This window comes from Caloenas nicobarica, chromosome 3, assembly GCF_036013445.1.
Source record: "Caloenas nicobarica isolate bCalNic1 chromosome 3, bCalNic1.hap1, whole genome shotgun sequence".
Taxonomy (NCBI): Eukaryota; Metazoa; Chordata; class Aves; order Columbiformes; family Columbidae; genus Caloenas; species Caloenas nicobarica.
Window position 1 is genome coordinate 121,132,065 of NC_088247.1, and position 15,576 is coordinate 121,147,640.

The 15,576-nt window shown below is 38.2% G+C and overlaps 1 protein-coding gene across 3 annotated transcripts in view; it reads left to right on the plus strand.

Annotated features, from left to right (window-relative positions):
• The window catches only part of PSME4 (proteasome activator subunit 4), a 48,308-nt gene that overhangs the window by 30,524 nt on the left and 2,208 nt on the right, over window positions 1–15,576 (plus strand). For all 3 annotated transcript variants that reach the window (XM_065633081.1, XM_065633082.1, XM_065633083.1), the window contains 19 exons: window positions 6–137; window positions 513–722; window positions 926–1,062; window positions 1,373–1,426; window positions 2,088–2,217; window positions 2,733–2,814; window positions 3,368–3,521; window positions 3,987–4,056; window positions 4,699–4,824; window positions 5,157–5,309; window positions 6,064–6,168; window positions 6,754–6,845; window positions 6,940–7,071; window positions 7,685–7,893; window positions 8,106–8,191; window positions 8,868–8,996; window positions 9,785–9,940; window positions 13,445–13,607; window positions 14,873–15,006. In XM_065633081.1, the coding sequence (XP_065489153.1) occupies window positions 6–137; window positions 513–722; window positions 926–1,062; window positions 1,373–1,426; window positions 2,088–2,217; window positions 2,733–2,814; window positions 3,368–3,521; window positions 3,987–4,056; window positions 4,699–4,824; window positions 5,157–5,309; window positions 6,064–6,168; window positions 6,754–6,845; window positions 6,940–7,071; window positions 7,685–7,893; window positions 8,106–8,191; window positions 8,868–8,996; window positions 9,785–9,940; window positions 13,445–13,607; window positions 14,873–15,006 (2,454 nt within the window). The remainder of the gene's footprint in view (window positions 1–5; window positions 138–512; window positions 723–925; window positions 1,063–1,372; window positions 1,427–2,087; window positions 2,218–2,732; window positions 2,815–3,367; window positions 3,522–3,986; window positions 4,057–4,698; window positions 4,825–5,156; window positions 5,310–6,063; window positions 6,169–6,753; window positions 6,846–6,939; window positions 7,072–7,684; window positions 7,894–8,105; window positions 8,192–8,867; window positions 8,997–9,784; window positions 9,941–13,444; window positions 13,608–14,872; window positions 15,007–15,576) is intronic.

Below are 15,576 nucleotides of genomic sequence, written 5' to 3' on the forward strand. Positions count from 1 at the left end.
CACAGGTCAGAAGTAAAGCTCAGCAAGCATTCTTCACCGCTCTGGGAACTTACAACTTTTGTTGCAGAGATATCATTCCCTTGGTTTTGGAGTTCTTGCGTCCAGACCGGCAAGACGTCACTCAAAAGCAATTTAAAGTACTGTCTCATTAACTCTGTCTCATGTCTGTCTTTTGGAAGTGTTTTTATGGGCCACAGAAAGGCCAGGTGTGGTACTCGATCATTGACTAATCTCCTTTATAATGGAATTTAAAAAATCAGTCAGCTGTTCTGTGCATAAGTTAATTGGCAGGGCTTCCAATCTCATTAAAATGGTTCTTTAGCACAAAGAGAATTCTGTGAAAAATCTTCAGTATTTTGACAGAGGCCACATAGCTGAATGTTTATGGTACATTTTAATTATATGGTAACGTGAAGATTAACTTGTATTCTCTGTGGGTGCATGGTTATGTAGATAGCTGTCACATGTGAACTGTGCTTTGACTTTTTAAAATTGTATCTTTCATTTTACAGGGTGCCTTATATTGTCTCCTTGGAAATCACAGTGGAGTATGTTTGGCAAATCTCCACGACTGGGACTGTATTGCGCAGACCTGGCCAGCAATTGTTTCTTCTGGGCTTAGCAAAGCCATGTCCTTGGAAAAACCATCCATAGTCAGACTCTTTGATGACCTAGCAGAAAAAATCCATAGGCAGTATGAAACCATTGGACTGGATTTTACAGTAAGTGACAGGTTGCTTGGGGACAAAGTCTTGGATTCCAAGAGCATTTCCTTACATAAACACTTGAGACTCATTTATATTATTTGCCTTAATGTTCTGATGTCAATGACGTTCTGATTTCTGTTACAAAGGAATGTAGACCTGTATTTTTAAAACTTGTTATTTGCTCCTCGGTCCCAAATCTTTACGTTCTCTATGGACAGGTTCCAGAGAAGTGTGTTGAGATAGCCGTTCTGCTGCAAAAATCAGAACATCCCAGCTCAGACTTCACAGGTCTTGGCTCAGAGGAGATTCAGTTAGGAATTCAGCGGCAAAAAGAAAAGAATGCTGAGGCTCTGCGGTACGTTAAACTTCCCTTAATACCAGCTTGCACTGCCTAATATTTACTGTACATTAGATGTAATAACCCTAATTGCTAAGCTAAATCTTAAGCTCAACAAATTCAGAATGTCCAAGGATTGTTGTGGTGTATTTTCTCTCCTGACTTGGCAGCCTGACATTTCCTTCCTCCCTCCTTCTCTTCCCTGCCCTCCCAGTTTGTGCTGCGTTTGCTGCATTGCCTTCACCCACCTTTTGTTGAGGAACTTTTATTCTATTTTTAAACAGTTCTCTCACAGTGTTTGGTTGATGATTCCCTCTTTTCCCCTCAGAAACTATGAAAATCTGGTCAACATGTTGCTGGACTGTGTGGAACAAAGAAATCTGTAAGTCTCCCTTTCTGTCTATGAGAATTTTTTGGGGTGGATCAGGGGTGGCTACGTGAATAAATATCAATTGCATCCAAAAGTGCAGTTAGCATGACCAGAACTAAGCAATATTTTTCACCCTCAAAGGGTGAAAGGTTACATTACTGTTTCCTAGGTAAAGAAGTTAATGAGTCTTGAATTGATTTTCATTGGGAACTTGATTTGTTAATATACGGTATCATCACACCTTGGAGTTCAGCTTTGGCGTCCATTAGTTTGACCTATTTTTTTTTAACATTTATTTGTTGTGGGGAAAAAAAGCTCTGGTTCTGTCTGCATAATACTGACATCCAAATAGGTTGAAATTGGTAACATACTATTATGTTTAAAACCTTTGAAAGAATCCCTCTAGGGCTCTGTATGTTACATTGAAATGCCAAGATCCAAAAGACACCGTTAACTGGAGATGTTTGATTGCGCTTGTGCGTTCTCAGAACGTGGAGGTTTCCCTGAATGACAGTTAAACTCGTTGACTATAGCAGTGGCATAGAGTATTATTTATATTAGTCCAAAACATATTTACATCATCTTAATCCACATAATCATTTCTGTGCTAAAGCACTACATGCAACTCTGCTACTTAATGTCTGGTTTTAATTTTTTTTTTAATATATTTTAGTCCCTGGAAGTTCGAGCACATAAGCATTGGGTTTCTGTCTCTGCTGCTGCGGGATGACAGGATCCTGCCCGTCCGGGCCATCAAATTCTTTGTGCAGTGTCTCAACCACGATGCGATTGTAGTTCGGAAGGTAAAAACGACCTAATTAGCTCTGATTTGCAACTCATTAGATTTTTGGATCAACAATGTGAAGTCTGCAAACAGTGAAAACGTGGAACATACCTGTTTGTTCTCATTTACTTCTGAATTTTGCAGAGTTTCTTCTGCAGAGATCTGCTTTTTCCATCTGCGGCTTCTTACTTGGAGGGAGCCATTTACGTGTTCCATTTGTACCGTTCGCTCTGCTTGAAACCAATGGCCGCCTCTTTTTTTTTTTTTTTTTCCCCCTGAAAATGCTTCGTGGAGAGGTTTTTATGGGTTAGAAAGGCCACACTTGAGCCATGTTCTCTATCCCCTGAAATGAGTAAGATTTATTTCTTTTGGGGAATTATCAGCCGCTGGGATGCTGAAGTTCACTGTCATTGTCACTGGCTTTTTAGGGCACCGAATAGCTGCCTTGAAATGTGTCTAATGAGATGATCAGAGAGACCTTTCTGGAGGGAAGTGTGTGGAACGGATAAATTAATGCCCATTTCTTTCTTGCAGGTGGCCATCTCAGCTGTGGCTGGGATCCTTAAGCAGCTTAAGAGAACGCACAAGAAAGTGCCCATCTGCCCTTATGAAATAAGTAGGTTTTATTTAATACAAGAAATATCTTACTGACGTTAATACTAAAATTTTTTTTAAAGCATATTTTTCTGGTTAAATTAAACATAGAATCACAAACTTTTCATTTCTCTCTGGTTGTTAATGCCCTAAGCAAACAAAATAGGGAATATAATCTGTCAGTTTTTAGTTTGGTGGGGGTTTTTTTTAAACTGTGTTATCCTTGCAAGTGTGTTTTAAGCCATTCACTTATTTGAAGTGAGTTAAAGCTTCAGAGAAATGGTCGTTCTCCTTTCAGAAAGCCTTGTAATTTGTGAGAATAATTTGTATACCTCCTTCCTATTCATTTTTTTAAATCATTTCAAATGGCACATTTATATAAATTACTAAAGAAATCTATTACTGTTAGTGTTACTTTTAATCTCCTAGGGCACGTCTCTCTGTACAGGTTCGACTGGGGGGAGGGAGCCGTAAAAGCTCTTTAGAACCTTTGATTAAAAGTAAGTTGTAACATTTGCTGGGGCTGCTAATGAAGAAGTTTGACAGATTATCTGAATAAATTCCTCTGGAACCAGGTGGCAGCCCGAAGCCTCCCAGCATCCAGGCTGGTGACCGAGCGGACAACCAGTGGCTGCACTACGACAGCCGGCGGCTGCCCAAGACCAAGGAAGCCTGGGAGTCGTGTTGTTTTGTGGAGAAAACGCACTGGGGGTACTACACCTGGCCTCGGTGAGTACAGCGCGGGGAGCCAGCAGGAAACATCCTCGGAGGAATTAAATACGGGGGGTAGTTGTATTTCTTTAATTGAAACCAAAAAACCCCCAAACAACTTATCTTGTCCTTTGTGCTACTTGGGGTTTTTTGTTGAGTTTTTTATTTATTTTCTACTTGCTTTTATGGGTAGTATAGGCACGTATTTCATATGGCTATTTAATTGCTGGTTTTAAAATGAAATATGCATGTTTGCATTTTTTGCAACGATATAATTTTCAGAGTATTCTCTCACTAATAATTCTGGATTGCTTGCTGTAGCAAAAATTTATAGCAACAGACTTTATTTTTTTGTCGTATATTTTCTTTTAAGTTTTATTCTTCTGGAGTTGATGTTAAATCCTATTTAATATAGAGAATATAGAAAATTATCATAAGCTATATTTTACTTTGAAAATGTGTTACCTTTTTTTTAATATTCAGAACGATGACAGTTTATGCTCCAGTTGAGCATCAACCAAAGCTGGGGCGAAGGAGAGAGGAGCTGACAGAGGTGAGGCTTTCAGTTTCCTGGCGTTTTTCAATACTACTTTGCCTTTTTTTTTAATATTGTCGGCAGATTGCTGTGGAGATAATGTGGAGATAAATTGGTCTTGCTTGGTTTCAAACCAGGGTGGAGATAGAACTCAGCTGTGCGGTTTTGTGGCAACGTGGTTATAATCAGGTTTTTAACAAGCAATAAATTATAACTATTCTGAAACCTAGATCCCCACAAGACGTTTTTATTTGTATTTTTCTACTTCATTTTCGCACTTACCGTGTTAGTGTACAAAAAGAAATTATTATTTTAATGTATTGCAACTTCTCTGTCAGTGATCATGGAATAATTGTATTAATGAGTACTTTCTTACTCCCTTTCAAATCTTTATCCGAGTTTAGAACAAGGTAATTAATGGCAGTGGGAATAGCTACTTTGTAGGGGTTGTGCTAGTGGAAGGAAAGACAATCCAAAGCCTTGCAAAACATTACCCAATATTTCTTATAAAATGAGGAGGTAAATGGATAACCAGGCATGATTTTTGCCAAGGATAGAATAAAAATGAAAAATGGGACTTGGAAAGGTTGGGATATCACTGTGCCAATCAAGCACCTCAAAGCTAATATCTTTTTTTTTTTTTTTTTTTTCCTGTTACAGGCAGAACAAATTATATATGATCACTTTTCAGATCCCAAGTTTGTTGAGCAGTTAATAAAATTTTTGTCGTTAGAAGATAGGAAAGGAAAAGACAAATTTAATCCTCGCCGATTTTGCCTCTTCAAGGTAACTGGGGTTCAGTAACTAAATCACTTCCATTTTGTAGATAATTATCAAAGCGTGGAAAAGCCACGCACTTCTTGGCTTTTCCCCCCTATTGCAAAATGTTGATTTTTAAAGGAATGCTGCTGTGATTAATGCTATTAATCCTCTCTTCTGAATAACTACTTAGGGAAACATATATTTAGAGTACGTAGGACACTTGTATATAATTCTGTTACAAAAGCAAAGTGATTTCTCTTTCTGCCTATTCAAATCTCAAGCGCTTCACGATCTTGTGGTGTACTTACGAAGCCAATGAATCAGCTGGATAACCCGTTTCCCGTGTTGTTTTGCAGGGCCTTTTCCGAAACTTCGACGATGCCTTCCTGCCGGTGCTGCAGCCCCACTTGGAGCAGCTGGTGGCCGACTCCCACGAGAGCACCCAGAGATGCGTGGCTGAAATTATAGCTGGTTTGATCAGGGGGTCGAAGCACTGGACGTTTGAGAAGGTGCTCAAGTAGTATTTTTGAGCCATTCGTAGAAGGAATAAGTTTGAATTCTTAAGCATAGTAAATGCATGAAGTTAAGGGCTTTTAATGTGTCAACTACGTCCAAGAAAGGACTGGAAAATGTTGCAACTCTTAGTGCTTCGTTGCCAAACTTTGAGCACCATTCACAGCTTGGTTTGGTGCCGATGTAATACCAGGTGTTTTTAAAATGCTTCAAGATTAAAACCAGTTTGCTGGTAAGGAGATAGCAAAGCAGACGTAGTTTATAACTTCCGATTGGAATAAGTCCTTGTGCCCACCTCAGACTATTACATCTTTATTTAGTCTAGACCCAGCTGTCTAGATTATCTTGAAATGAATTTCTATGCTGAAAAGTAATTCTGGGAGAATCAGTTCCTTAAGGAAAAAAAAAGAAATTTTAAAATTGGAGGAGAGACCTTGGGGTATACCAGACTGCTGTCCTACCAAAAGTGAACTGTATGACATCTCTGATACGATTGTACTTAAATCACCGTGAAAATGGTGCGTACGTAGTCCACAGTTTCTAAACGCCTTGTAAACAAAATTAAAAGGATTCCTGAAATCTTACCTGTGAAAGTATTTATTTCCTTTTATAAATATCATAGCATAGCTGCTTCCAGAGTCAGTATTGGTTTATGATTTGATGAGATGGAAGGATTTGGGTTCACAGAGGTTAGACATTCATTTTGTCCCTAAATAGACAAATCTTGTCTTTTACCTTTTTGGTGAGCAGGTGGAAAAACTTTGGCAGCTTCTGTGTCCGTTGCTTCGAACAGCTTTATCCAACATCACAGTGGAAACGTATAACGACTGGGGCACATGCATCGCAACCTCCTGTGTAAGTGCCTGTTTGCAGGCTTGAGCTGCAGCCAGCTGGTCAAGATCTGCAGATAATACGTAAATAAGAGCTTTATGAACAGGCGTATTTGGGTATATTTTATCAGCTAAAACTGAAAACTGTAAATACAGTATAAAAATAACATCCATTTAAAATTTCATAGCTTTTTTTGGGAATTTTGTTCTGCTCTTGGGAGACATATAGAACATTTTTAGAAAGAAAATAAAGTATCTTAGATCAGTAATTCTTTGAAATCACTCAGCAAAATTCAGCATAGTTTGTCAGCCAGAATCATGGCAATTAATTCGCAAAATTCAGACGTGATTATTCATATATGTCAAAAACGAAGCTAAAATTCCTTCTATTCTTATTGTATTTACCAAATCATTGAAACTGTGTGTAGTTTCAGTGGGTTCTCCTCCTATTGAGGTTCATAGTGAAAAGATATTTAACTTTGCACTTGCTTAATAGAATAAACCCAAGGGATGCAAATAAAATCTCTGTCAAAACTTTCCTTGGTTATACAGTATTTACATGTAAAAAATGCCCAGTTTGCTTATATCTCCGATACCCATTTATTTTCAGGAGAGCAGAGATCCCAGGAAACTGCACTGGTTATTTGAATTGCTGTTGGAATCTCCACTGAGTGGTGAAGGAGGATCATTTGTAGATGCATGGTAAAATTTAACTGATTTATTGTGACTGAATAAAGGAGGAAATAAAGCACGGATAAAATGTATTGAGAGCATATTGTGCTGATGTCATTTCTAGCCGACTGTACGTGCTGCAAGGTGGGCTGGCGCAGCAGGAGTGGAGGGTACCGGAGCTGCTGCACAGGCTGCTCAAGTACTTGGAACCCAAACTCACGCAGGTTTACAAGAATGTCCGAGAGAGAATAGGAAGGTCAGTGTTCTCTTCTGCAGCTTGGGTTTTTTTTTCCTCTGGGTTTTTTTTTTTTTTTTGGTGGGTAATTGAGTATGTAAATAATTGCGCTGATGTGGTGCGTGCTTATCTCTGTGTGTGAACACTGGTAATAGAAGTTAGGTAAATTATTGTTAGCAGTCTTGCTGCAGAGACTTCAGCTGTTACAAAAAAACAAACAAAAACCCCACACCCTCCAAAAAAACCCCCAAAACAAAACTAAAAAAAAAAAAAACAAAACAACCCAAAAAACAAAACCCACCCCACCTTACTGCATCTAAGCCCTAATAAGCCATAAATATACAGGGAATCTTTTAGAGAACATCTCAGTGACTTAAGAACTAGTTGCAGATCTGTTTGGAGGAGAGAGGAGTTGTAGCTCAGTGGGTGTCTAACCCTGCTTGATTCAAATATCTACAAAGAGGGTATTTGAAAAACATTTGTCTTTAAATAACTTTGAAGTGAAGAGGAAATTTTCAATAAGTATTAAACTCCAAAGTTCAGCAAATGGATCTCAGATACCTTTTAGCTGTGTTCTCTAGACAGCAGTCATACTAACTGTATGTTTTTGCTTGCTTTGTTTGCTTTTTTTTAGTGTTTTGACCTACATATTCATGATAGATGTTTCCTTGCCAAATACTGCTGCAACTAAATCTCCTCGTGTCCATGAATTTACTACCCGGATACTTGAAAATCTTAAACCTCTCATGGAAGCAGATGAAGAAATTCAGAATCACGTTATGGAAGAGAATGGAGTTGGTGAACAAGATGAGCGAACTCAGGGCATTAAACTCTTAAAAACTAGTGAGTTACTTAATGAGTTAAGAAATTGGGGGTCAGGGGTATATTTTAGGGGGTGATGATTGAAGGCTGCAAATCATACAGTTACAGTCCAGAATTCCACCTCTCAGATCTGTGCTGTGACAAGGCTGAGGTTAATAAAGTCTCCTCTACAAGGTCAAACTTAACTGGTTTTTATCGTCTTAATCAGTGATCATTTCTCTTTATAAAAACAGTTCTGAAGTGGTTGATGGCAAGCGCAGGACGGTCCTTCTCTACAGCTGTCACTGAGCAGCTCCAACTTCTGCCCTTATTTTTCAAGGTATTTGCTTTAATTGCTGCTTTATTAGTCATGTTTGATTTTAAAAAAGCCTTCCATATATAAAGCAAAATCATAAGGGACTTTTTAAATAAAAAGCAAACCAATAATGGTGATAAAAAAACATGCATGCTGAGGAGGTCAAATGGGTTTTTTTATGCTTATGTATGTTTACAGCGGGTAATCCAGCCTGTTAAATGGTTTTCTGACAGTAATCACTTGTAGGTGAATGCCCCGTACATGTGTAATTTGGGAGGAAAAACATTTTTAATTCATGGGGGAGGAAAAAGTGTTTAATTCATGAATGAGTATATGTTGTTTCTGTTCTGATGCTTTAGTTGTTTTCTTTTGTTCCATGACTATACAACTCTTTCTAAATGGTGCTACATATCTTGTTTTTCCTGGCACCTCTAGTCCCTGCATTCTTTTATGAAGCTGGGTCATTCAGTGCTGCATATCTACATTAACACACATGTGCACGCTCCAGAGTCTTTATATAAACAGCAGTCAGATATCCGACAGTAATGTACGTGACCACAAAACAAAGGTTTACTTATGTGAAAATGAACTTGAAATACTGGAATACTTGAAATACTTTCTTTCAGGAGTTTGCAGTTAGCAATGCTTGTTTACTAACACTAGCCCTTCCCCCCCCACCTTCTCTGATCTTGTTCTATAGATTGCACCGGTAGAAAATGACAATAGCTACGATGAGCTCAAAAGAGATGCAAAGATGTGTTTGTCATTAATGTCTCAGGGTTTGCTGTATCCTCAGCAAGTGCCTTTGGTACTTCAGGTGCTAAAACAAGTGAGTATGGTCTGAACAGCTTAAAGCTTCTTGTTACCCACTGCACTCTGTGCTTTGGGTTTGTTTTTTTTAAGATTTTACAGTAGTCGTGATTTGAAGAGAATCGAATACTGATTTTTCTTAGGCATGAAAGAAAATAATTTATTAGAAGTGTTTTGAAACATTCTTAGTAAATGTATTTTGGTTTGTTTCCTACTTCCAAACATTTAAACAATTTGTATCTTGATAAGAAATAGAAAAATATTTTAATAAATTAAAATTTAGTTAATCAGTGGATCAGTTTAAGCCAAACGTGTCTCCTCATGAGCATAACAATTCAAAAATCAGTCTCAAAATGAGTCGTCCCATAAAGAACTGCCCTTGAATCTTTGCTTTTTCGTAGTTTTACAGTATATTTATCAACTCCTACTGCTTTCTGAAAAACTACACAAATAAAGTGCACATATATTTACTCAAGAAGAATGGAATTCCTGGTTTATTTCTATCTGCGTTATGGCTGATGTCAGAAATCAATCAAAGGGAGAAACTTGCCAGCTTCCTTCTACAGTATTGGGTACCTGTTAAATAACAGTACACTTTGGAAGTTAAGCCTGTAATAAATTATCATTTAAATAATAAATGTGTGCTTTGGAAATTGAAGAGTGTATGAAACAAAAATACCTGAATAAGGGTAGTTACTTGCAACTGTCCCCCAAAGCTTTTTGTTAAATACTGTGAGCTTTACATCAGGCAGCTGCTTTCTTTCACATTCTTCCGTTCTCATAGTTGTTTTTAATTTTCACTTGCAGACAGCAAGAAGCAATTCTTGGCATGCTCGGTATACCGTGCTAACCTACCTCCAGACCATGGTGTTCTACAATCTCTTCATCTTTCTCAACAATGAAGCAGCGGTCAAGGACATCAGATGGTTGGTTATAAAACTGCTGGAAGACGAGCAGCTTGAGGCGAGTGGCACCTTTTCTGAAATGCCTGCTTTCACACGACTGCTTTCTTGCCCTTGTTGTGTATTGTGGAAAAGCTAACGGTTCTAAATTACCACAGCAAGTATTTCTAGCGTAGCATTCTTCATAGTTTGAAAACATCACTAGCTTATTTCTTATTCCATTTTTTCTTTTAATACTCCATTCCAGGAAAACAGCTGTTTGGAAAATACTTCATTAGTGATTTTTAAAAGTTCCATTGTTCCTACTTTTTCAACAGAATGGAACATTGCTTTGTTTCATTCTTTAAGTACAGCTGAAATAGGGTTATTATCATTTTACTGTAAATATTAGCATGGCTGTTGGTAGAAGATTCTTCCTATGTGAAAATGGTATAAACCCACTATTTATTACTCTAGGTCTGTTTCCCGTTTAGTCATATCAGCTTCTTAATGACAAAAATACTTTTTTTTTTAATACATCCAGGCCACTAAGGAACTATTTCTTTAGTTATAAGTAGATTTTCCTTAGCTTTGTGAAAGATACGTGCATAATAGGACAGAGTTGTCTAGCAGCTGCTGTTACTAATGGTGTTACATGACTCAGAAAGATAATAGTGAGCTTACTTGTCAGTCTGACAAGTTTTTGTGCGTGTCTTGATCTGGTGATACTTGAGTACATACAAATGGCAGGAGATAAAACCCAAGCTCATGGCTGCGGTACACGCGCTGTTGAAGATCCGTGTACGGACGTGCAGGATGCTCTTGGAAGTGCTGTCGGGACCATAAGCTTGTTCTCAGGAAAAATAAATAAAATGGTGTCTGATGTGAATCATTGAGTCTTGTCTGTCAGGCTTCCAGAAGTTGGGGGGAAATCAGGAAAGTATTTCGTTCTATGTCACTCATTTATGGGACTGAAGGCTTGTATTAGATATGTAAGTACATTTGATGTTCAAGCACAGCGAAGGACCTTCAGCGTTAACCTCCAGTCTGTGCCATTTACCCCACGCCATCCTTTTCACTGCTTTTTGTGCTGTTGGCAAACACAAAGGAAATCCTTCTTTTGGGTGCTTGGCTGCTTTTTTTCTTTCCAGACCTCATAGTCTCATGTCATTTTGAAAAATACCTTTTATTCACTTTAATACAATTTATCGAGTTATTTTAAACATACAAAATTATTCTTCTGCACTACAGAGGTGCAAATCAAAAAAGCTGATCTATGTTCACAGCCACTTAAAATCACATTGTTACCATGGAAGCTTTTGCTTTTCTTTGAGAAGTAATCTTGTTGTTTCTTGATAATAATTGGCAAGATGTAGTATGCTGCAGAATAATTCATATGTATTTTTTAATGCTGGATTTTAACCTGTGCTTTCAGTAGAATCCCCAGCTTTCACAAGTACTTGGTGTCTTTATCCTGTGAAACTGAGATTTTGTTTCTTCATATAGATTTAAAGATACATTTATAATTTTTATTGCTTATTTGGATACAAAAGTGCCAGACCTAATGATTTTGCCCATCTTCTTCTTTGCTGTAATATACAGTTTGCACTTCTAATATTGCTAGCATTGCCATTTGCAAACTGCCTGCTGATTTCAGATTTTTTCATGTGTCAGGAGCCCCTTGCAAGTACTGCACTTGGGTTTTGCTTGTGCTCTTGAGTGGTTTTGTTCTGCTATTGTTGCAGTTTTATAGACCTTGATCAGTCAATTCTGACCAAAGGAAAAAAAAAAAAGCCATACTTGATTGGAAGAGTATTCCTCTGCTGCTACTCTGCAGTTTTTATATTCGATAAGTCATTATGTGAGTATGATGATCTGTAAGTTATTTAGCGTCAGATGTTGTGATGAATTATTAGCTTGTTAATGGCTGGTTTTAGCAGCTTTGCTTCTAGGTGCTCCTCACAGCGAAGGATTCCTTTTAGTTAGATGATTAATTTAGAAATGAAAGTGGTTTTAATACAGCGAGTAGTGATGTAAATGAGTACAGTTCACTTGGGAGCTTGCTCACTTTACAGCCAGGCTTCTCTCTATTTTGGGTCTTGCATTAGCACATCATGTTTCATTTAATAGCTTGGTTCTTCAGAGACTCACAAATTGCTGCTAAACAATACTGACAGCCTGGCGCTCCGTCCGTCCTTATGCTGTTAACAAAGTAGATCACGTTTGAATAATATGCTGTAGAAATTTAAATGGAATGAAGCGAGGTCTCAAGAGCTCATTGTTAACTGACTGTGTTTAATTATTGCAGCACTTGCAGCTAGACATACTGCTTTGTGGAGGTTCAGAACACGATGTTCAAGGATGTGATTTATTCTAATCTGCATTGCATTCAAAGCGCTGGGAGGTGTTTGAGCTCCAGAGACACGTGTTCTGTTTACAGTCGTGTGTAACAGAACGTGCTTACCAACAAATCTGGCAACTCTTATCAGCCTTTCAACAAGTCGATCTGGTTTTTGAGTCTTTGAATGTTGGGAGGTTTTTGTCAGCCTGCAATGACTGAAAGTGGAAGTGAGTTTTGGAGGGACTCCTGTTTAAACATGGTTTTGTAGCTCTGTAACTTGATGGTTTGGGAAGATTGGAGTAGATGAGAGAGATTAGTAAAGCTGATGGGTTATACTTGCTTTTAAAAGCAAATGATTGAATTGTCTCCACTTATAATCCACTAACAATGTGTTGTGGCTGTTTTACGAGGAATGGAAAGGGAGATCTGGGTTCTGAGTGGTTTGGTAATTAGATGAAAACTTAGTTTAGTCTTGTTCTGTGGAGTTTCTGTGCTACTGAAGAGAAGAATACTTTTCCAACTTGGAATTCTTGTTTTTATTCATGTAGTGAAAGGAACTGGAACTCAGAACAACAAAGTATATAACGCTGGAGTGTGATAGAACTGAATTGTTGCCCATGAACCACAGAAGTTAGTTGTCATTGCTTAGTAATCCTGTGTCTGGTGTGTCTCTCAAAGAATTCTTGTGCTATGGGTAGAACAGAATCAGCTCTGTCTCAAGAACTCACCTTCTACCTTGGAAAAGCTCTTCTGCTTTTGTCAGTTCTCATGTCTCCACGTACATTTGAGGGAGAAAACGAAATGCTTTTGAATAAAGTACACCTTTTTCTTGGTAAAACTAATGTTAGTACAGAAACTATTACAAATTTTGTAAAGCGAGTTGATTATTTTGGGTGGCGCATCTTGTTCTCATCTAAAGTCTGTTTTAAAACTTTCTAAAGCTAATTGTGATATATGTCTTGACAACAGAGTTAAATTACCTTATTGGCTTGACTAGTAGGTCACTTTATGACAAACTATGTGCAGGTAGTTTTACAGTAGAACTATCTTTATGAATTTGTAAAGAGCCATATAATAAACTACTAGTAGTTTATGATCTATGAGATAAGAGGATGTTTTAAATACTTTTCTTGGGCAGAGTTTGGTAACTTGGCCTTGCTGGGTGTGCTTAACAGGGTAGTACCAGCGCAGATACGTGTTTGTCGCTCTGTGTGTGTGCTTAATAACTGTGGTGTGTGCTCCCAGGTGCGGGAAATGGCAGCGACCACGCTGAGCGGGCTCCTGCAGTGCAGCTTCCTGGCCATGGACGTGCCCATGCAGACCCACTTCGAACAGCTCTGCAAGATGAGCTTACCCAAGAAGAGGAAGCGAGACTTGGGCTCAGCGGTGGATACGATTCCTTCTGGTGGTAAGAAAATCGCTTTGGAGACTAAAACCGTGGGTGTTGATAGCAGGTTGGGAAGGAATAAATATTTTGTGCTACACCTAAATTGCTTATTCTGCAAGCGCTCCGGATGGAATAGGATTTGTTCTGTGGTCAAGCAGTATTTAGAAAATGAACATCTACCCAGAGAAACATCAGGCCCGTTGCCCATGCAAAGGTTTTTCCCCCTAAGCATTCATAAACCTTAATGGTAAACGACTTGTCCTGTTGTACCTTATTGTTTGTGTATGCAGTGCAGATCCTAATCCTTGTTAAGTGCTTCGAGAATTTAATTTACAGAGTAAATGATGAATAATACACTACTACCAAAAAAAAGTAAATAATGCTTTTTTATTATGTATTCCCACGTTGAACTAATTTATTGCTTTTCCAGAATTAACACTTCAGAGATTTCTCCATTTACAGTGTGCACAGTTCCACATAGCTGAGAACGCAGATAATGGGGGATAGCTGTTTCCCCACTAAATAAACTTCCTTAGCTGCCACAACATAAATTCACTCCTTACCCACTTCACCTGCTCTTTGTTAGCAGTGTGAGGGTTGATTCTAAAAAAAAAAAAAAACCACCACATGCACACTCACACAAAAAAACAGAACAAAAAACTGAGTTAACCTCAGCTGGAAGCTTCAGCTTCTGACCAAACATTTAATGCATCTGAGTCACATTCCTTTGACCCAGAAGGGCTGGATTTCCATATTGTCAGATAGCTCTGGTATTTGAGAAAACATTCTCCATGCAGAAATAGGGAACAGTGGAGATGTAGTTCATGGCCTGTTCGCTGAGAGAAAGATTCTTAGAGAAGGAAGCTCATTTGAAAAGTTTATAAAGTATACAGCAAGTTGCAGGTTATTTTTTTTTACACATTCTTGCATTAGAAATCATTGAATGAGTTTACGATTCTGTGTAAGAAAGCAGAAGCAATTTTGAGATCCATGCACGCATGCGAATTAATTTGACTATACGGTCTGTAGAAGGTAGAGATCTCCCCACTGTGGCAGAGCTGGTTAGTTGGTTGGTTTTAATTCAGGGTCAAAAGTCAATATTAGGATCAGTATGTTATCCTAATTAAATCACCTCTGTTTAATATATAGGCTCATCAGTCATTCCCATCAGTTAAAATAGCCATATTCTCCCTGAGAACCAGTTTGAAGTTTGGCTGTGTGGTGCGGGAACGTCTTAGACGAGGTAGTTGACCCCACAAATGTCAATTAAGGTCCTGTAATTGCAGAGCTGGTGAAGCGCCATGCGGGTGTGCTGGGGCTCAGCGCCTGCATCTTGTCCAGCCCCTACGACGTCCCCACCTGGATGCCGCAGCTCCTCATGGACCTCAGCGCCCACCTCAATGATCCGCAGCCTATTGAGGTAAAAATACTTACAACGCATCTAAAATACGCTTGACTCGGTTCCCCTTTCCTAGAAATAAATAGGAAGCTATTAAGAAACTTTCTGCTGCTTTTTATTAAATGGTTCCAAATACGGTTTAAGTCACGGACTGTGTTTAAGTGTTTTGTGTGGTAGTTCTGTTCTTGCTTTCAAATTTAAAGCATAAACTGAAAGCTGCAGCAATTATATCTATAATGAGGAAGCAGTCTCTTTTTTAATTAAAAATGTCACTTTTGTGCATGCCATTCTAGAAAATACCAACCTGAACCAAAAAATAACTCATTTTTAAAACAAGGTTTTATAAGCAGCCCTAGAAACAAGTTTTTAATTAAAATAGTTGCCTTTAACTCTCTGGGGTATTTTTTTTCCTCTGTCTATTCAGTTTTGTTGAGCTTTGCTGTGTTAACCAGAGTAGTGAGCTTCTTGCTGAAGAATTCCTTAGATTTAACATTTGGCTATGGTGTGCTTTACTGAATCAAGGAAATAAACTGATTGGACCTCTCTTTTGTTAATATGATAATAATCTGAAGTATTTTTATATCAGAAGAT